This window comes from Ranitomeya variabilis, chromosome 3 (genome assembly GCF_051348905.1).
Source record: "Ranitomeya variabilis isolate aRanVar5 chromosome 3, aRanVar5.hap1, whole genome shotgun sequence".
In the NCBI taxonomy this organism is placed as follows: Eukaryota; Metazoa; Chordata; class Amphibia; order Anura; family Dendrobatidae; genus Ranitomeya; species Ranitomeya variabilis.
Window position 1 is genome coordinate 411,507,364 of NC_135234.1, and position 22,972 is coordinate 411,530,335.

The 22,972-nt window shown below is 44.6% G+C and overlaps 2 protein-coding genes across 2 annotated transcripts in view; one reads left to right on the forward strand and one right to left on the reverse strand.

Moving 5' to 3' along the window:
• TMEM120A (transmembrane protein 120A) overlaps positions 1 to 22,972 on the reverse strand; it is an 83,014-nt gene that overhangs the window by 55,933 nt on the left and 4,109 nt on the right. The gene's annotated exons all lie outside the window — the stretch shown is intronic.
• LOC143817547 (protein kinase C delta type-like) lies at positions 16,550 to 19,295 on the forward strand. Its single transcript, XM_077299041.1, has 4 exons — positions 16,550 to 16,982; positions 18,067 to 18,317; positions 18,512 to 18,574; positions 18,740 to 19,295. The coding sequence occupies exons 1-4, from the start codon at positions 16,710 to 16,712 to the stop codon at positions 19,293 to 19,295; spliced, it is 1,143 nt and encodes a 380-aa protein (XP_077155156.1). The 5' UTR covers positions 16,550 to 16,709.

Here is a 22,972-nt window from a genome sequence, read left to right on the forward strand (position 1 = left end):
AAGTGACCCCATATTGGAAACTAGACCCCCAAGGAACTTATCTAGATGTGTTGTGAGAACTTTGAACCCCCAAGTGTTTCACTACAGTTTATAATGCAGAGCCGTGAAAACAAAAAACATTATATATATATTATATATATATATTTTAACAAAAATTATTTTTTAGCCCCCAGTTTTGTATTTTCCCAAGGGTAAGAGGAGAAATTGGACCCCAAAAGTTGTTATGCAATGTGTCCTGAGTACGCTGATACCCCATATGTTGGGGTAAACCCCTGTTTGTGCACACGGGAAAGCTCGGAAGGGAAGGAGCACTGTTTTACTTTTTCAACGCAGAATTGGCTGGAATTGAGATCGGATGCAATGTCGCGTTTGGAGAGCCCCTGATGTGCCTAAACAGTGGAAACCCCCCAATTATAACTGAAACCCTAATCCAAACACACCCCTAACCCTAATCTCAACTGTAACCCTAACCACACCCCTAACCCTGACACACCCCTAACCCTAATCCCAACCGTAAATGTAATCCAAACCCTAACCTTAACTTTAGCCCCAACCCTAACTTTAGCCCCAACCCTAACCCTAACTGTAGCCCTAACCCCAGCCCCAACCCTAACCCTAGCCCTAACCGTAACCCTAGCCCTAATGGAAATAGGAAATAAATACATTTTCTTAATTTTTCGTAACTAAGGGGGTGATGAAGGGGGGTTTGATTTACTATTTATAGCGCGTTTTCTAGCGGATTTTTATGATTGGCAGCCGTCACACACTAAAAGACGCTTTTTATTGCAAAAAATGTTTTTTGCGTTACATTTTGAGTACTATAATTTCTCCATATTTTGGTCCACAGAGTCATGTGATGTCTTGTTTTTTTGCGGGACGAGTTGACGTTTTTATTGGTAACATTTTCAGGCACGTGACATTTTTTGATCGCTTTTTATTCCGATTTTTATGAGGCAGAATGACCAAAAACCAGCTATTTATGAATTTCTTTTTGGGGGGGCGTTTATACCGTTCCGCGTTTGGTAAAATGGATAAAGCAGTTCTTCGGGTCAGTACGATTACAGAGATACCTCATTTATATCTTTTTTTATGTTTTGGCGCTTTTATACGATAAACTATTTTATAGAAAAAATAATTATTTTTGCATCGCTTTATTCTGAGGACTATAACGGTTTTACTTTTTCGCTGACGATGCTGTATGGCGGCTCGTTTTTTGCGGGACAAGAGACGTTTTTAGCGGTACCATGTTTATTTATATCCGTCTTTTTGATCGCGTGTTATTCCACTTTTTGTTCGGCGGTATGATAATAAAGCTTTGTTTTTTGCCTCTTTTTTTTTTATTTTACGGTGTACACTGAAGGGGTTAACTAGTGGGACAGTTTTATAGGTCGGGTCGTTACGGACGCGGCGATACTAAATATGTGTACTTTTATTGTTTTTTTTAAATTTTATTTAGCTAAAGGAATGTATTTATTGGGACAATATTTTTTTATTATTATTATTTAGGATTTTTTTCTTTTCTTACACATGTAATATTTTTTTTTTTTTTACATTTTTCCTTTGCCCCAGGGGGGGCATCACAGTAAAGTGACAGATCGCCGATCTGACACTTTGCTGTGCACTGTGTCAGATCGGCGATCTGATGTGCACATCTCCAGGCTTCCCAGCGCCTGCTCTGAGCAGGCGCTGTGAAGCCACCTCCCTGCAGGACCCGGATGCAGCCCCGCGGCCATTTTGGATTCAGGGCTTGCAGGGAGGAGACGCTCGGTACAAGGTGAGCACATCGCCTTGTACTGATCGTCTCAGGGAAGCCCGCAGGGAGCCCCCTCCCTGCACGATGCTTCCCTGTACCGCCGGAACACTGCGATCATGTTTGATCGCAGTGTGCCGGGGGTTAATGTGCCGGGGGCGGTCCGTGACCGCTCCTGACACAGTGCCGGATGTCAGCTGCTATAGCTGACACCCGGCCGCGATCCCCCCCGTGAGCGCGGCTGATCGCACTGGATGTACTATCCCGTCGGTGGTCATACGGGCCCACCCCACCTCGACGGGATAGTACGTCCAATGTCAGAAAGGGGTTAAAGCAAAGAAGTGGAATATTCTTGAATGGCCAAGTCAGTCACCTGATCTCAACCCAATTGAGCATGCATTTCACTTGTTAAAGACTAAACTTCAGACAGAAAGGCCCAAAAACAAACAGCAACTGAAAACCACCTCAGTGAAGGCCTGGCAGAGCATCAAAAAGGAGGAAACACAGCGTCTGGTGATGTCCATGAGTTCAAGACTTCAGGCAGTCATTGCCAAAAAAGGGTTTTCAACCAAGTACTAGAAATGAACATTTTATTTAAAATTATTGAATCTGTCCAATTACTTTTGGTCCCTTTAAAAACAGGGTGGCACATGTTAAGGAGCTGAAACTCCTAAACCCTTCATCCAATTTTAATGTGGATACCCTCAAATGAAAGCTGAAAGTCTGAACTTCAACTGCATCTGAATTGTTTTGTTTAAAATTCATTGTGGTAATGTCTATAACCAAAATTAGAAAAATGCTGTCTCTGTCCAAATATATATGGATGTAACTGTATTTACCTCCCTTATAGACATCTAATCTCTTCCGTAGTCAGTGGCAGTTTGCTTGGGCAGAAAGTGAGTCAATGTGCGACGACTTTTCACGGGAAAGATGAAAGTATTGTGCATTAGCCATTGTTAATGTAGTGGAACAATTTTTTTACTAACTACTTTGGGAGAACTAACATATAACGAATCAATTTACATGGGGTATTTTAAGGGCACAACCTGACATATTAGATCAAGCAAATCAGGGGACATTTTATGAATAGCATAATTTTACAATGGGCATATAGTGAGGTACAGGGCATATTTTGGAGATGTACAAAATGTTAAAGCCACATGATCTGGCTTAGTTTATAATATATTCTTAGAGAGAAACTTACAGGGCTGTGGAGTTGGAGTCGCGGAGTCGGACTCCATTATGGTGGAGTCGGTGTCATGGAAATTCAGGAGTCAGAGTCAAAGGTTTGGCTTACCGACTGCACAGCCCTGGAAACTAGATGATAAAACTAACAAACAGATACATTTTTGGGTCACTTTAGGCAATCATTATGAAGATGGCAGAAAAGTGTATGATGCTTAATACCATGAGGCATTATGAGAATGATGCTTGTCATTGTGGGGACCAGAACAAAACCTATAGCGCAAAGAAGTTCTGATAATAGCGAATATAAAAAGTGCATGTAAAATGACAGATCAAGAGATTATCCTGTAAATATGCCACTGTGCTAAATAAAGTCATAGTGTAAGACGAGACATTATTAATAGCATTGCTTGGAGAGCCAATGGAAATATCAGGGGCTCCATGCCAACATCAAAACTCCAGCCTCACTCCCCTTTGGAAAGAGACTGTCAGAAGTCTTGCACATAGATAATGAGGCCAAAGGGCTCCTCTATATGCTCGGGTCAAAATGCAACATTACGAACAGGTTAATCATCACCCTTCTATTCTGTCTAATAGGATAAGACTCAGAAAACCTAAAGATAATGCTGTCTCAATAAAGACAAAGGTGAGAAAAAAAAGCACAGCTGAAACTCCAGGCTTCAACATGTTTCTATTCTATATCATTCACGAAAGATCATCATCATCTCTCTGGGATTTTAACACTGGAGGCTTTTTAACCACACTTTTCAATACACCTGGGGGGTGGCGGATCCGGCACATACCTGTAAAACATTTGCAAAACCAAACCCGTTTGCATACACATTGACACTAAAAAGACATAGGTGTATGGATCACGGACCCCAGGTCTTAATAACTACAGAGGGGAACATGTGTAACGGTTCTGGTCTGCATTTGGCCTCTACACACAATTCTGTGGTGCAGGAAAGGCACTGGTTGACATGAGACCAGCACAGCAGGGTATGAAGAAGGCAGGCAGACAAGCGGAACAGGAAACATTCATGTAGATCCCCATGGCTGGGTGTATATTAGTCGGGTTTCAGTCCTTCTCTGCCCTTATTCACACACACACACGTCACTTGACATAGGGTAAGGATTTAATACTAGGGGTTAGGACTATCCCAAGTAGGGTCACCATGACGTAGTGGGATGGATTTTGCATATTTTTTTTTTTTTATAAAAATCATGTTTGCTAAGCACCCTATATTATTATGCACCATTGCTGTTTATTTAGGGCAGGGTATTTGCTTGCTATGTTTTTACCTTGGGTTTTATCTGTTCAGTGGCCAGTGTGAACATGTGCCTACACGCTGCACGCACAACCAACTTATATTCCAATTCATCTCTTCACATTTTCTAATTTAGGAGACAGAGCGGTGCACCAAATCTCTTGGCCATGTCATGGGTGCAGATAGCATCCTAATTTGTATATCAAACAAAATGCTTTTTATACACCAAGACAACAATTACTACAACAAAGGTAAGGTGGTTGAAGGGTCTAATCCCCCATATGACTTAAGGTACCGTCACATTTAGCGACGCTGCAGCGATCTAGACAACGATGCCGATCGCTGCAGCGTCGCTGTGTGGTCGCTGGAGAGCTGTCACACAGACCGCTCTCCAGCGACCAACGATGCCGAAGTCCCCGGGTAACCAGGGTAAACATCGGGTTACTAAGCGCAGGGCCGCGCTTAGTAACCCGATGTTTACCCTGGTTACCAGTGTAAATGTGAAAAAAAAACCACTACATACCTACATTCCGATGTCTGTCGCGTCCCCCGGCGTTCTGCTTCCCTGCACTGTAAGCGCCGGCCGTAAAGCAGAGCGGTGACGTCACCGCTGTGCCCTGCTTTACGGCCAGCCGGCGCTGACACAGTGCAGGGAAGCAGAACGCCGGGGGACGCGACAGACATCAGAAGGTGAGTATGTAGTGTTTGTTTTTTTAACATTTACACTGGTAACCAGGGTAAATATCGGGTTACTAAGCGTGGCCCTTAGTAACCCGATGTTTACCCTGGTTACCAGTGAAGACATCGCTGGATCGGTGTCACACACACCGATCCAGCGATGTCAGCGGGTGATCCAGCGACGAAATAAGGTGCTGGCCTTCTAGCTCCGACCAACGATGTCACAGCAGGATCCTGATCGCTGCTGCGTGTCAAACACAACGATATCGCTATCCAGGACGCTGCAACGTCACGGATCGCTAGCGATATCGTTGTTAAGTTGTTCAGTGTGAAGGTACCTTTAGTTTAAATAGTGATTTTGGGATGGGATCACAGAATCTTTAAAACAATGCCTCACAAGCATTCCTAGCAGCTACTACATTGGGCAATATTGGCTCCAATTTCTGCCCCTTTTTAATATTAATATTGCGTGTATATGAAATAAAGGCTCTTTTGATTTCAAGAGATGGATGGTCGGCACTATGTGAGCTGTCTCTGGAATCTATTAGGCCGAGTTTATCAAAGCTTTCTCGCCAAAATTCTGACAAAATGGAGAAAGCTGGGGTGGGATGGGGGCACATATGGGGCAGGATACCACACCCATTCTAATCCATGATGAGTTGTGGCATTGGCTACACCAGAAATCTCACTCCAATAACTGACAGGAGTGAGAGCTCTGGATTAACCCATAGTGACACACGCCACTCATGAGATGCTACCGATTCATGAAGAAGCGTGCACCTCTTCATCAATCAGGAGGGTCTGTCTCCAGCTCGTCCCTCATCAAGACAGTTGTGAACAACGCCGGTGTTGATGAATCAGGCCCTATGTGTAGCGGAGGCTGTGACATTTTCTGCGACTCCATCTGTGTAAGGAATATATTTCTAGACTGGACATCCGCCAACCTACAGTGCAATTTCGCCTGTTGCCTAATGGTGTTAATGACTTGCGTTTTTTGGAATCAGAAATTGGGACAAATATTGCCCTATGTAGCAGCTATGAGTAATTAGGCTAGTGAGGCTGTTTGTCACCCATTTTTTAGCACATACAAAATTACGTTGCCTGCTTCACACCATTAGCTATTATCAGGTATATCAGGATCCTCATCTATCTCTCTCTAACCCAGGGGTGGGGAACCTCAGGCCCCAGGGCCATTTACAGCCCCCGGTGACCTTTTATCAGGCCCCGAGCAGATTCTCAGGGACCACATTCTTGGGCAGGGAGGTGTATTTTGATTGTCACCAGCTCATTCATTTCTTCTTGCTCTGTTAGCACACACACGCAATGTTCACTGCTGAACACTGAAGGGCATGCAGTGAAAGATTACGTCCTGACACCAGTGCCAGAGTCAGGATGTACTTTGTGGGCAGAGTTTGTACGTCCCCCGAAGGACGTCATAAATATCCAAATGGCCCTTGGCAGAAAAAAAGATTCCCCACCCCTGGTCTAACCCACCAGCTACCCTCATCGGTGATCTCGTAATAGGTAATGGACATTGACAAGAGGTGAGCAATTAAATATATATAACATGGCTTTCATGGTACAACATACCCCTGCTCAACAGTATCGTCCTCAATTTCTACATCGCAACTGTAACAAAGTACAAAGCTATCGCGGTCATCCTTCTGACACAGCCAGCTGGTGATCGCCATCAGTGATAGTTTATCTAATCTGGTGATTATCACCACGTGGCTGATCTGCAGTAAAGGTATTGCACTGGAGTCTTTATACCGATAGATGCTGGTTTCTTACATCGAAGAGTTTCATTTCCATTGCATATTGTATTTAAAATGGAACTGTACTTTCCAAAAACTTGACCTAAATCAATTGTACAGACAAATATAAGAAAAGCTTTATGCTATATCATATCAGAGAAATCAGCCCCCTTCCTCCCCAATAATCGGCCATTTCTTCCTCTCCCCCTTGCGTCCTGAACTTGTCATTCACTCTGAAAAAAAAACCCAGCTCAAATCTGTTATGTGGACTGCAGGCTCATCACTATGGTGTATTGTGACACTGCCCATTATAGCCCAAGGAGAGGAATGGGGAGGAAGAGTGCGGAGCAGGGAGAGGAAACAGGCAAATGGAGAAAGAATGAGGTGAGCTTTCTAAGTCTTTTACCTCAACCCAGAGCAACTCTTCTCTGCTCTATAATTCCCTCCATATTGCTTGTCTCTGTCTGCTAAAAAAGTAACGAAGAGCAGGAATCCATCTCTGACGTCTGGCATACACTGCACAGCACACAAAGTACCTAGTTTCTTCCCGCAGCTCAGAGTCAACTGCAAATTATAAACAGGTGTTGAAAGAAGTATTACATGTGCTATCAATGTCTTCGTCTACAGTTATATCATACTGCCCCCTCTTTTATTGTGTATTATACTAGGTACCAACATCTCTACAATTTGGCAGACGTATTTTCAAATTAGCAGGAGACTGGATCGGGGTACTACCTATTTTGCTCTCTCCTTTGTGTGACACCAAGTAGATGGCAAGATTTCTCTAGCTCCTTTCACTTGGTGCTGGTGCTGTGTGGCGGCCATTGTTGCGTAGGCGTCCTGCCTGTGGGGTGTGTAACCTGGAGCCATGAGCTTTGTCTTTAAGCAAGAGTAATATGGGGCACCTGCAACACTCCCCTTGCTGGCATGGTATTGCATTGACATACTTAACAGTACGGTTACTCTTTTTCCGTGCAGAAAAGTGGCAGTGCAGTACTACGGATACATCATGGCACACGGTTCTATATTCTTCTGATCAGTTTGTGCCATCTTGGGAACATATGCCTAGTATTGTGCCAAAAGTAAAAAAGATCACATTTGTGTAACAGCATCCACTAGGGCTACATCTGTTGTCTTAGAGCAGACAGGGAGTGGACCAAAAGTGGGTCGGAGCAGAAGTGGAGCAGAGGTGGTGGTTTCCTTGGGCCCACACACATGGAGGGGCTCTCTCGGTGTGACCGCCACTTACAATTATACAGCACACCGATACAGTTAAACTCTGGGGTACAGCAGGAAGACATGTTGTCCCTGCATTACCTCTCTCCTTTCTGTAAGCCTACAGAACACTGCAAGGAAGCATAGGTTGTCAGCGTCCTGGTGCAGTGATGATGTCACGGGGTCGTTTCACCTGCACTCGGACACTGGGCAGTGGGACTCAGGAATAGGTGAGGAGATAGGGTTTTTTCTTAGGCTACTTTCACACTAGCGTCGTGCACTGCACGTCGCTATGCGTCGTTTTGCAGAAAAAACGCATCCTGCAAAAGTGCTTGCAGGATGCGTTTTTTCTCCATAGACTTATTAGCGACGCAGTGCGACGCATTGCCACACGTCGCAACCATCATGCGACGGTTGCGTCGGACCGTCGCCACCAAAAAACGTTGCTTGTAACGTTTTTTGGGTGTGTCATCTGCAGCATTTCCGACCGGGCTTGCGCGGCCGGAATTCCGCCCCGCCTCCCCGCACCTCACAATGGGGCGGCGGATGCGTTGGAAAACTGCATCCGCTGCCCCCATTGTGCGGCGCATTCACAGCTAGCGTCGGTGCGCCGCAACGTCGCATAGCGACGTGCAGTGCACGACGCTAGTGTGAAAGTAGCCTCAATTCCATAAGTCATTACATTTAGAAGAATTTGGGGACACTATACTGTATATAGCATGCTGTGAAAACCCAATATTGTATATTGGGCTCTATATTCTACCCTATAGGAGGCCATTATTCTATGCAAAGTAGGCTGTCGGGGGCACTATATACTTGTGTAGTGGGGGCTCCATACTATATATAAGAGTTGCTGGGTAATTAGTGAACATTATTACTCTTTTAGGGATGCTCAGAATATTAAATGTGGGCTCTTAAGAGACAACATCATAGTATAGGGGTACTCAGGGTATTATAAATGTCAGAGGGGCGTGCATTATTACTTTCTAGGGGCAAAATGTGCACACTTACCTTTTAGGGCACTTACATAGGGCTTTAATATTTTCTAAAAGGCAATTTTATCATCTATTGGTCACAAAGGGGGCATTTTACTATGTGAGGGGCACAGTGGTGAACAATATTATGTAGGGCGCTAAGAGGAGTATTGTTACATTACCCAGCGCGCACATCGCCAGCGTATGACGTCATTGCCATTCGACGGCGAATGCGAACTTGAACTGCGTGGAGGGAACTTCGCCGCAGGAGCTTCGTCAGGTAAGGAGAAAGGTTTTTTATTTTTATTGAAAGCGGCAGGAGGCAAGAATGGAGACACAGGGGGCAAGAATGGATACACATGGGGCAGGATCATGGGGCAGGATGGAGACAGATGGGGCAGGACGGAGACAGATGGGGCAGGATCATGGGGCAGTATGGAAACACATGGTGCAGGATCATGGGGCAGGATGGAGACATGGGGCAGGTTGGATACAATGGAAACAGAGGGGGCAGGATCATGGGACAGAGAGTAGGATCACGGGGCAGATGGGGCAGGATCACGGGACATAACATGCGGCAGAATGGATACTGATGAGGGCAGGATGGGAGAACATATGGGGCCAGAATGGGAGAACATATGGCTGGAGCCAGGAATGAGACACACGGGGGCCAGGATGGGGGATTTTATTATCATAAGGTCTAATTAAGGGATATCATTACTGCACTCATGTATTTTATTTTTTTAAGGATATTGTTTTAAATGGGGAGTGGTCCTGTTACTGTGCAGAGCGACACTAGGTCGCCTTTTTTTTCCTCATCTGGTGTAGTGTAGAAGTTGGGAAAAAATTAAGTAATGTGTTCTGCAAGCAGAGCTTTAGATAACCGGTATTTCCTGCAGACGAGCCCTGGCTGGAAGAAGTTATGGCGGTCTATGCTGGATGAAGATGAAAAGCAAAGATGAATGACTTCACCTAGAGTCGTCACTGGTGAGTCAATGTGTTACCTGTACACTGACACTATACACTGTATACTCTGTACAGAGCTCCTGTGTATAATGTCACCGGTAATCACTGTATTAGCTGTACACAGACACTGCATACTAAGTACAGATCTCCTGTGTATAAGGGCACTTATGGTGATATTAGTATTGGTTTTTTTCTATTAATGATCAGTATTGTAGCATTTACTCACTATGTGGTGGTAATATGTTATCCGGCCATGGTGTGGCGGCAGGGGCGGACACAGACTGCTTGGGGCCCCTGTGCAGGAAATGTGCCTGGGCCCCCCTCCTTTTAAGGCGACAAAGCTAAGGGACTGTGCTATACATAAGTGAGTACACTTTATACTAAGGGACTGTTAGACATAATAATCGATAATAAGGTCTTCCTCCACCTCCCTCTATTCTTAAACCCATTATAAATCCCCCGCATCCCATTATTGCCCTCTCCCCCACCCCCCATGATTGACCTCTTCACCACCTCCATTATTGCTTTCTCCTCCACCACCCCATATCATTGCCCATTCCACCACCTCCATCATTGCCTCCTCCCCACCACCCCCATCATTGTCCTTTCCACTGCCACCATCATTTCCTCCTGCCCCACCACCCCTATCATTGCCCTCTCCATCAACCCAATCATTGCCTTCGGCCCCGTCACCCCCGTCATTGCCCTCTCCTCCACCTACACACACACACAGCACCATTCACCTCTGCTCACACAGTATCCTGAAGCCGCACCATCGCTGGCAGCTTCCTGTCTCACACAGCCATGGCGCTAAATGATGATGTCATTCAGCCGCTGCTGTGTGGCAGGAAGCAGGATGGATCTATTCCCTGCAGCTCTGCTGCCTTTTTCTCTTGCAGGCAGCGGAGCTGCAATCCCATGATGGCAATCTGGCCAGGGGCCCCCCGGAGACGGATAAACTGGCCAGATTGCCCTCATTATTAGCCACCCTGCAGGCAGGGATGGTTTTAGGCACAGTGGGGCCCTATGCCTAGGCAAAGTTTAAAATGGGGCCTCAAATCCTAACATATTGCACATCACACAGAAGCATTTCTGTTGTATTTACAAGAAGTTCAGGCCACTAAAGGAATGTGATCGACAATACTGAAGTTGTTCAACGCTTGTTTCCCGGCCTCTTTACACCATCTGAGAAAGAATGATGGGAACAGAACAATCACTAATAGATCACTAACAGATCACCATACAGTATCATGTTACCAGCAGCACACCTACAGTTTACAATGGCGATGTGCTGCTGAGAACAATGATTTCTGTTCCGGCATAACCAATCCAATCAATGGATGAATAGGCAGCATTTTACTTGTTTAGTATAATACACCTCATAGTCCTCAATATATTATAATGTGCACCACAGTCCTCCATATTGTAAAATACACACCGCATAATCCTCCATATAGTATAATACACTCCTCAGTCCTATAATTCACTTCCCACAGTATAATGCACCCCATAGTTCTTCATATAGTAAAATGTATTCCCCATAGTCCTTGATACAGTATAATGCAGCCCACATATAGTATAATGCAGCCACCCAATAGAGCATAATGCAGCCACCCCACAGAGTATGATGTAACCCCCATGGAATATAATGCAGCCACCCTCATATAGTATAATGTAGCCCCCCCATAAAGTATGATGCAATCACCCCTCACAGAATATAAATATAATACAGCCCCCCATAGAAAATAATACAGCCCACCTCCCCATAGAATATAATGTAGCCCCATCAAAGAGTATGATGCAATCCTCCCTCATAAAATCTAATACAGCCCCCATAGAATATAATACAGCCCACCTCCCCATAGAATATAATGCACCCCCCATAGTATATAACACAGCCTCCCCCATAGAAGATAACATATAATGTACCCACCTTAGTATACAACACAGCCCGCATAGTATACAGCACTGCCCACATAGTATACAGCACTGCCCGCATAGTATACAGAACAGCCTCATAGTATACAGAACTGCCCGCATAGTATACAGCGCACAGCCTCATGGTATACAGCACACAGCCTCATGGTATACAGCACTGCCTCATAGTATACAGCGCAGCCTCATGGTATACAGCACACAGCCTCATGGTATACAGTGCAGCCTCATAGTATACAGCACACTGCCTCATAGTATACAGCGCAGCTCTCCCCCCCCCCCCAGAATGGCCCCACAGTCCAGTACTCAGCTATAGAGTAAAAGAAAAACAACAAACAACACAGCACACTTCTCACCTCTCCTCGTGCCCGCGCTGCTTCCAGTTCCTGCTCCTGCCGGCACACAGTGAGTGCGCGGCAGTGTCTGTCAGAGGCAGAGCGGAGAATGATGAGAGAGGGAGCGTCAGCTGACGCTCTCTCCTCCATCATTGCTTTGAACTGTACCGGCAGACGCCGGTATAGTTAAATGCGGCGGGGGAGTCGGCGCTGGTGGCAGGCGGGCCCCCTGCCTCACAGGGGCCCCATAGCAGCTGCGTGATGTGCCGCTAGCTGGGGGCCCCTGGGGGAGCGAGGACCTAGGCAGCTGCCTGCCCCTAACGCCAGCCCTGCCTGCAGGGGCCCCCTGGAGCCTCCGGGCCCCTGTGCAGCTGCACAGGTTGAACAGGCGGTATGTCCGCCCATGCCTCTGTCTCTCTATCACCAATCTACAAAAATATGGGAAAAAAATCCCCAAAAATGCTTTTCTATGTAAAAATCTAAAAAATTTAATATTATACACAGAACAAGTTACACATATTTAAAGACATGCACCCGTAAAGGGAATTTCTCAGTAGTTTTTTTTGTAATTTGAGAGCAGCATAATAAAGGGCTAGAAACCCTGATTCCAGGGATGTGCAACATCAAAAAGTTAATTTATTTCAGTTCTTCAATACAAAAAGTTGAACTCATGTTATGTAGAGTCATTACAAACAGAGTGATGTATTTCATGTGTTTATTTCTGTTAATGTTGATGATTATGGCTTACAGCCAATGAAAACCCAAAAGTCATTATCTCAGTAAATTAGAATAATTAACAAAAAAACCACCTGCAAAGGCGTTTAAAAAGGTCCCTTAGTCTGTTTCAGTAGCTCCACAATCATGGGGAAGACTGCTGACTTGAAAGATGTCCAGAAGGCAGTCATTGACACTCCACAAGGAGGGTAAGCCAATAAAGGTCGTTGCCATAGAAGCTAATGTTCACAGAGTGCTGTATCCAAGCATAATAATGGAAAGTTGAGTGGAAGGAAAAAGTGTGGTAGAAAAAGGTGCACAGCCTTGAAAGGATTGTTCAGAAAAGGCCATTTAAAAATTTTTGGGAGATTCACAAGGAGTGGACTGCTGCTGGAGTCATTGCTTCAAGAGCCGCCACACACAGACGTATCCAGGACATGGACTACAAGTGTCACATTCCTTGTGTCAAGCCACTCATGACCAATAGACAATGCCAGAAGCCTCTTACCTGGGCCCAGGAGAAGAAGAACTGGACTGTTGTCAGTGGTCCAAGGTGTTGTTTTCAGATGAAAATACATTTTGGATTTCATTTGGAAATCAAGGTCCCAGAATCTGGAGGAAGAGTGAAGAGGCCACAATCCAAGCTGCTTGAGGTGTAGTGTGAAGTTTCCACAATCAGTGATGGTTTGGGGAGCCATGTCATCTGCTGGTGTAGGTCCACTGTGTTTTATCAAGACCAAAGTCAGCGCATCCATCTACGAGGACATTTTAGAGCACTTTGGAGATGGAAATGTCATTCTCCAGCAGGACTTGGCACCTGTCCACACTGCCAAAAGTACCAATATACCTGGTTTATAAACAACAGTATCACGGTGCTTGATTGGTCAGCAAACTCGCCTGACCTTAACCCCATAGAGAATCTATAGAGTATTGTAAAGAGGAAGATGAGACACCAGACCCAACAATGCAGATGAGCTGAAGGCTGCTATCAAAGCAACCTGGGCTTCCATAACACCTCAGCAGTGCCACAGGCTGATCGCCTCTATGCCACGACGCATTCATGCAGTAATTGATGCAAAAGGAGCCCCGACAAAGTATTGAGTGCATTTACTGATGACATATTTCAGTAGTTAAACAAGAAGTTTCCCAAGATAAATATCAAAAATAACAGGTCCAAATTCAAAAAGCATTATGAACACAAAAACCCCCAATAGGTGTAATTAAAGTAACAGGGGAATCAAAGAATATGTTCAACCATAAAATCAATTTTATTAATTGAAATTAACACTTAAAAATCTGAGCATATTATCACTACCAAAGCAGGAAAGTTAGGCTAGGTTCACATTGCGTTAGGGCAATCCGTTTAGCGCTAGCGGATTGCGCTAACGCAATGTTTATTTAGGGGCCGCGTTCAGGGGTCGCGTTAACGTCCCCGCTCTCGCAGATCCCCGATCTGCGAGAGCGGGGAACGGACCTCGGGCGCGCCGCGGACGCTGCTTGCAGCGTCCGAGGCGCGTCACAGAAGAACGGCACATCACTAGCGCGAGCCGAAAAAGGCACGCGCTAGTGATGCGCTGCAGGCGAAATTTACATTGCTGTCAATGGGTGCGCTAACGGACCCGTTGCACGGCGTTAATTGCGACATTTTCGCCGTGCAACGCTGTCCGTTAGCGATCACCCACTAACGCAATGTGAACCTAGCCTTAGGGGATCATAAGAGAAAGTATAAAAAGGGGTAAAAATATATAATATAAATAAGTGTATGCAAAGCATAAGGCTCTGCCAAAATTGCACAAGTGAAATTGATGTAAACAGAGGTAAGTTACAAGGGGTTAAAAGATGTGGAAAAAGCAGAGCAACAATAGGGAAAAGTATAAAGTGAAAAGTATGGTCCCCAATAACACAGATAAAAAATAGGTCTAAATGTGTCAACATACCATATGGCCATATAATAGAGAAAATAATTTTGTAGAAAGCTAATAATATCAATTATCAATTCATTAAATCAAATGATAAAATCCGTAACCTGATTGTCCACAAGCATCTATCATAATTAAATCAAGTCCATAAAGAGGTTCACAATCCCGGCTGTTCAACAGTCTATCAAGGCTCCATAATGTCTCATAGAAAAAAATAATAAAGAATTCACAGTCTAGCCAGAGACCATTTCTAGAGTTCATATATTCTGCAACAGATCCATGGAGTACAATAGCAGAGAAAAACAAGCTTGTTTGTAGGAAGACTTTCCTCCCCCAATTCTCCATCTCTTTATAGGATGAAAAATGTTCACAAAGTAGAAATCATCACATACATGGATACAGATAGGTGGATTAAAATCCGGCCTTCATGGCTGTATACTGCAGAGCAAACAAATATGAGTTAAAATCAATAAAAAAACACAAACCCACCTCCCAAAAGATGCCTCCATATTTCTAAAAATGAACCAAACCCCAGATTTTCATTAAGCCTGGTCGGTACCCAATCTAAAAGTCCACTTGCTCTCAACGTAAGCAAGAGTTTTCTTGAGATCACCACTTCTCGGTCCCAAAAGAACTCTGAGAAGACTTGAATCCCTATGATGGAATTGTTGAAAATATCTTAGTAGGGTTTTAAATTGTTCAAGATCATCCTCTGTCCTAGATTTGTCCATGTCTCTTACATGTTCCTTGATACATACGTGAAGTTCTCTAGCAAGGAGACCAATGTAGATTTTCCCACCTGGACATCGGGCGTGATAGATCACCCATTAAATGGTGTCTGATGTCATATGTCTAATTTAATGACATTCCCCTGAAGGTAGCCCTCTCAGGTGTGTTCATAGTTGTCAATAATTGTGTCCTGTCCTGTTTATGAGACTAGGACACCTGCTGATTGTGCTATGTCTTCACATGTCTGTGTGGATGTGACGTCATAAGTCGTCTGCACCACAAATAATATGGGAGTGAGCGGTGACATCTTACTTCTTTAATCCCCATTCTCCTGATGATGCCTGAGAGCGGGCGAAACATGTTGGGGATTAATGTTTATAGATTTAGGGCGACAGGACCTGCATTACAATGACGGTGACAATCCGCCAGTATATAACTAATCGCTGACTGCAGCAGTAAATGGTACGGTGTATTCACTGCCTGTGACTGTGACACAATAGCACAAAGAAGCCGTAATAACAGGGTCATTTTCATTTATGGGGGTTTTAATTGTTTTCTTTGTGTTACATGTAAATAAAGCGATATTATAAAGAGGAAGAAGAAGATTTCGGTGACCCCAGAGATGAGCAGCAGTGACCCGTCCTTCCCACGGATTGTGGTGGGATTACTGTAAATCACATGTGATGGGTTATTGGGAACGGTGCAACCTGTATTATATATAGCACTGATGGCTTTATTATATACTGCCCCAATATCACCATATTCCTGGTAAGAGGTAATAATTGGTAGAAAGTGTTGGTTATACAGAGAATATAAAAGCTCAGGAAGAGTTTACAGCTCTGTGTATTCTGTCCATGAGGTGCAGTAGAGCCGGCTGGGTGGCACTGGGGGTAATAGGTGTGCACCACTTTGGTGGAATAGACTCTTGGGAGAAATGATAAAGGGAAATGGGACGTCGAGGAAATATGTGATAAGAAACATAGAAAAACTAATAAAAATATTAACTTTACAATACAAAAATAATGTAAGTTATGAAATGGAACAATGATGAAACACATAGAGGGATTAATAATCTAATAAATAAACCACTGGAAGTCGCCATGAAGTTCTCTGCCGTTCCTCTGGACTCTAAACTGTCATCCATGATGCCCACATCACAGTGTATAGGGCAGAGCAAGGCCAGGAGCTGCTGCCTGGCAGGAGCCACCTGAGGGTTCCGTCACCTCTGACCTCTGGTCACCTGCACACGACCAACTGCCGTTTACTTTCAAATGTCGGCTGAAGTGAATGGACCGAGGTCTACAGGCGGGAAGAGATTACGGAGAATGTCGACTACTGGACGAGGAGAAGAGAGCGAGGAGAAGGGGCGCGAGGAGAAGAGGGAAGAGGGAAGAGGACAGCGTGACCGGATTAAAGAAGAAAAGGAGACGAGACAACAGTGGATTGGAGGAGCCAACACCTGGATGCAGCGGAGACCCTGGATCATCCGGCCCCTATGCCAGGCTTAACATCAGCCGCTTCAACATCCACCAGGTCCTAGGTAGAGGCGCCTTTGGCAAAGTAAGGCCTACATATTTGTTATTTATTTGAAATCTGAGATTTTTCATATATCCCCATGTATTGTTCTCTGTTATCAGCCATGTCTTGCTTTGTTATTGCTCATTGTAGTGTCCTTCTGTGAGATGAGGTATAAGACATCACCTTAGTTAGGGCTAGTGCTGCTATAACCTGGTATTCTTCTATACTGGAGGGTTCATCTCAGGGGTCACAGCTGTAGAGGGCAGGGGACATTATTTTTTTCTCCTATCAGGCTGCCATATTGTACATACATTTGTCTCTGTGTTTTTATTAAATCTAGATAATCAATGATATTTGGACCATACTAATGCCAACTCAATGCCTCTACTAATGCTTACTCTGTTTATTTCCATATGGTAACAGAGGAAAACCCTTTAAAAAGTCATCGCCATTTTAATTTTTATTTCATAAATCAATAGCAAACATGAAAATAAGCAGCTTTGTAATAATTCTAATCAGATAAATCTTCTTTCTCCACCAAGACTGATTTTTCATATTCTATATTCTCAATTTCTGGGTAAACTCTGTATTTAGTGAAGACAGATGGTTACATTACTGAGAGGAGATGACAGTTGGTGCTGATAATATTCTATGTAGTGGAGAGGAGGGGCTAAATGCAAAACTCCTCCCTCCTCCTCCCCCCTCCCTTCTGCATAGAATATTATCAGCACCAACTGTCATCTCCCCTCAGTAATGTAACAATCTGTCTTCACTAAATACAGAGTTTACCCAAGTACATAGAATTTTGAAAATAAAAAGTCAGTCCTGGCGGAGAAAGAAGCCGATTTGGAAGATAAAATGTATTACAAAGTTAAATATTTTCATGTGCATTATTGTTTTATGAACTAAATATTAAAATGACGAATATTTATTAAGACCTCTCCATAGCCCATCCATGGAGCAGGCAGTGCATTGTTCTGATAGATAGATCTGCTCCTCTTTATGGTCCTGGTCACTAGCAGACTGAGCAATCACTCAGTTTTCTCATGCGCCTTGTGGACTATAAAATCCAGATCCTTCCACCCCTGCAGACACCTTCTAAGTATTCTCCATTTGTGTTTTTTAGGTGGTCCTGGCATCTGTCCCCGGCAGTAACATCAACGTGGCCGTCAAAATGATCACCAAAAGGGACAACGAGGACACCATCTTGAGAGAGCGGCGGATACTCCTGGCGGCCAGACACTGCCCATTCCTGTGTCACCTCTATGCCGCACACCAGTCTCAGCACAGGGCATATTTCATCATGGAGTACCTGTCCGGTGGCAGCGTGGAGGATTTGATCAGGATGTGCGGCTGCCTGAACATCGGCAATGTGAGGTGAGAAAGCAGAGAATGTACCTAAAAGAGAACTAAGAGAAAGGGAAAAAACCTGAGGTCGGGGTGCAGCTAGGGGAGCACTGGCAGGGCATATATTTAGGGTGCGGGAAGCAGGAGGTGGGGTGCCATGGTATTTGGGGATTGCCAGAGAAGGATTTCATGACATTGATTTTGCACTCTGTTCTCTCCATCAGATTCTACACAGCAGAGATAGTAAGTGGCCTCCAGTTCCTCCACGGACACAACATCGTCCACCGGTAAGCAGAACTTTCCTCCTTCTCTCTGTCCCCTTTACAAGCTGTAGATATGGCCCCCGGCTTCCCTGGTGTCCTGCCGCCTATTCTGCCGTATTTTGTAGTGACCCATATTCCATCTCTTATCACTGGACAGATTTCTTATTTTGTTTTCTTCTTTCATTGCAGTGACATAAAGCCGGATAACATCATGTTGGATGCAGATGGCCACATCCGTATCATCGACCTTGGTCTTGCCCAAGATGGCGTCTCCTCCTCCAAAAACATCTCTGGAGTGACGGGCACTTTCCATTACATGGCCCCTGAGGTGCATCGTAGAAAACGGTATGGCGCAGCAGTGGACTGGTGGAGCCTGGGGATTGTGGTGTCCAGGATGGCAGCAGGGCGATATCCATTTTACAACGGCCCCGTCAAGCAAATGGCTTTCAAATCCATCATCAACGCGAAGCCAAAATTTCCAACTTGGCTTGATGCTGACGTGAAACATCTCATCAAGAAGCTGCTGCGCAAAGACCCTCAGACACGCCTGGGTGTGAGCGGGAACATCAGAGAGCATCCATTCTTTACCACCATTGGCTGGGAGGATCTGGAGGAAAGGAGAGTAGAGCCACCATTTACACCATTCAGGCCAGTTCTGGAGAACCACCATCTGCAGTGGCCGGAGCACACAGTCCTTCACCCCGTGGCCGGATTTACGTACGTGACACCAAGCTGGACCCGGTAAGTATCTCCTCCTCTGGGGATAACACTCATCAGGTGCTGATCTCTCATTGTGGTAATCATCATCATCGATATTACCTTTTTTCACTTTTTCTGACAGTGACTTTATGTTTCTATTTTTCTTAGGTGGATGAAAAGATCTGGACTGTGAAAGAATTCACGACCATCTGGTGAGTGACCGATGTACACACAGGACACCTATTATGTCAGTACATTGTATCTGATGTTATATAGCAGAATGGTTCATTATAAAGACCATTCCCCTAATATAACATAAGATCCGGTAGATATATTTCCTGTCTTCCTCTTATGTCTTGCAGGATGAGCCCGTGCCAACTGCCCAGAACTTCATGCCTCCTGACCCGTGCCTCACGTCTCTGCTGCTGCACGTCACCTCGGCTGCCCTTCAACATCATCTCTCTCTATACCATCTTCATGCCGGACCACTGCCATTGCTGCCCCAGACCCTTGACCTCCTGGGCTGGCATCTAACATCCCTCCAGCCCGAAGATCTTCTACCCCAGGAGCGGCCTGTGCTAAGTTTCCATCTGGTGAGTTCAGGAACAATAGTCGCACCTTTCAGTCCTGGGGCCGCTGAGCAGCAGCATGTAAGGAGCGGCCATTATCCCTGAACTCACCTTAGCACAGGCCTGGTAAGTATCGCACCCATCACATATCACCCACACAACATGGTCAGTGCAGGTCCCCACACTACATCATCAGTACAGGCACACACATAGCACACAGTACATATCAGCACATAGATGTAGGACATAGATCGGCTTCTGATCCTGAGATTTAATCTGATCGCCATATTTGGGGTCAGGAAGGAATTTTTCCCCCTAATATGAGGACAATTGGCCCATTCCTCATAGGGGGTTTTCACCTTCCTCTGGATCTACACTGCCTTAAATAGGTTTAGTATAATAGATTAATAAGTAGAATCACACACTAGTAGCACAAAAAAAGTTATAATAAAATAAAATGTTCTTACTTTAAAAGAAAAAATAGTTCCTATAAATAATAATTAATCCAAGTAAAGAAACATATATATTATTTTACATGACAGGTATATTACACAGGTTAGGTACATTACACAGGTTAGGTATCAGCCTTTGATCTTGGGATTCATTCTGATCACCATATTTGGGGTCAGGAAGGAATTTTCCCCCCTGATATGAGGATAATTGGCCGATTCCTCACAGGGGGTTTTCGCCTTCCTCTGGACCAACACGGCCCATAGATAGGTTTAGTAAAATAGAATAAATAAGTAGCTTCTTATGTTTATAATAAAAAATATATAATTTATGTAAAATAATAATATAATATTTTGGATTTACAATAATATAGTCGACACAAATCTAAACGTAAATTAGCCGAAAAATAGAAATTAGTTTTATATAATAAACATTTATATAATAATAATTAAATAATAATAATTTTAAATAATATATTTTTTTTACATTAAACTTACGTATACACATTAGCTATGAGCCCTTGATCTTGGGATTCATTCTGATCACCATATTTGGGGTCAGGAAGGAATTTTCCCCCCTGATATGAGGATAATTGGCCGATTCCTCACAGGGGGTTTTCGCCTTCCTCTGGACCAACACAGCCCATAGATAGATTTAGTCTGATAGATGAATAATTTACACATATACATGATATATAATATATAATAACCTCATCTATAAATAAAATCTTCTTTTTACCCCTATACCTTTGTGTTGTCTTTACTCCATTGCTCGGCCATGTAGTCATTATTATACTGCCCCCTATGTCTGGTGGGCGCATACAGCAGTGTCCCCCACACTCCAGGCCCCATGGCCCCAACACATCATGGTGTCAGGATTTCCTTCGTATTTCTCGGGGGAGAGAACCTGCGGCAGCTTCTGAGGCCTCGATAATAATTCCATCCTCAGTGCAAAATGAAGGAAATCCTGACACCATGATGTGTTGGGGCCGTGAGGACTGGAGTTTGGGGATCAATGTCACACATGAGATAAAGCTGGATGAGCCCCGATATCGTTATATCCAATGGGGATAAATCAGGTAATTGCTCTGATTCCTGGGAGTGTCAGGTCCAGATCAGGTGACTCTGGGGCCTTTCTCCATTTCCGCTAATAAATGAGAACACTGAGCCGCTCCATCCTCTATTTCCTCAGAACTTCCTAACAGGACAGAGAAGAATGGGTTTCCTATACCAGACCCCCATATCATAGACAGCCAGTCTGATTAGATCCTCCAGAAAAGATTAATGAAGAAGGAGAATCCCCTGCAGAGAGGCGTCCACAGCAAGAGATGTGATAGTAACACCTTTTGTGCCATTTCCTAGTGATCTGTATCTGGAAATAAAGGATGACAATCAAAATGGCCGCCATTATCGCTCCTACAGGGGACATCACTAAGCTTTCATACACCCTGAACAGTACATGGTGTAATGACACATCCCCTCACATTACCACTGTTACAGAGGTGCCATAAAGCTCTCATAGATCCATGGTCAGCATTAGGGGTAGGCAGACTTGGCATCTGCCTAGTACTCTCACTCCTCCAGGGGCCCCCAGCCAGTGGTATACCGATAATAGCGGCATACCACGCAGCCGCTAATACCGGCACACCATGAGGCCACTATGGGATCCGTGGGTCAGGGGATGCCGACACAGTTGAAAGCAATGATAGAGGAGAGAGCGTCATCTGAAGCTCCCTCTCCCATCATTCCCCTCTATTTCTGACGCAGTGGCTACGCGATGACGTCAATTAATCGCGCACCATGCTATGCCGGGCAGTGGAGCTGCTGAGACGATCTGCAGCAGCGGGGGAACTAGGAGGAGAGGTGAGTATTGGTTTTTTTTTTTTATATATTAGTGAGTACGTGCAGCCATAATACTGCAGGACAGTTGGGCTACATGATACTCTATGGGGTGACTGCATTATACGCTATGGCAGTGTTCCCCAACTCTGGTCCTCAAGAGCCACCAACAGGTCATGTTTTCAGGTTTTCCTTAGTATTGCACAAGTGATGGAATTATTGCCTGTGCAGGTGATGCAATTATTACCTCTTCAATATTAAGGAAATCCTGAAAACATGACCTGTTGGTGGCTCTTGAGGACCAGAGTTGGGGAACACTGCTCTATGGGTTGCCTACATTATACTCTATGTAGTGGCTACACTATACTCTGAGGGGGGATGCATTATACTCTGAGGGGGCTCCATCATACTCTATCAATGACTTTGGAGTGCATTATCCTTTATGGGGGCTGCATTACAATCTATCGTACTATGGGGAGTGCATTATACTATATGCACTATATGGAACCTGCATTATACTGTATGGAAGGCTATGGGGAATGCATTATACTATATGAAGAACTATGGGGTGGATTGCACTACATGAAGGACTATGGGGGGTGCATTATACAATATTGAGGACTAAAATTAGTGTACTATACTATTTGGAGGACTGAGGAGTGTATTTGTCACAACTCTGTTGTCGGGTGTCCTGGGACCAGGGGCTCATTCCCTGTCCCTAACACTAGGGACCCCTAGCTTGCCCTGTTCCCCAGGTTACTTCTGATGATGAAGATGCTGTGGCCACATACCTTGCCTAGCTCCACCCTCAGTCTGCACCCTTACCGCACACAGGAAGGAGGTGATTAATAGTGTACCGTAATATA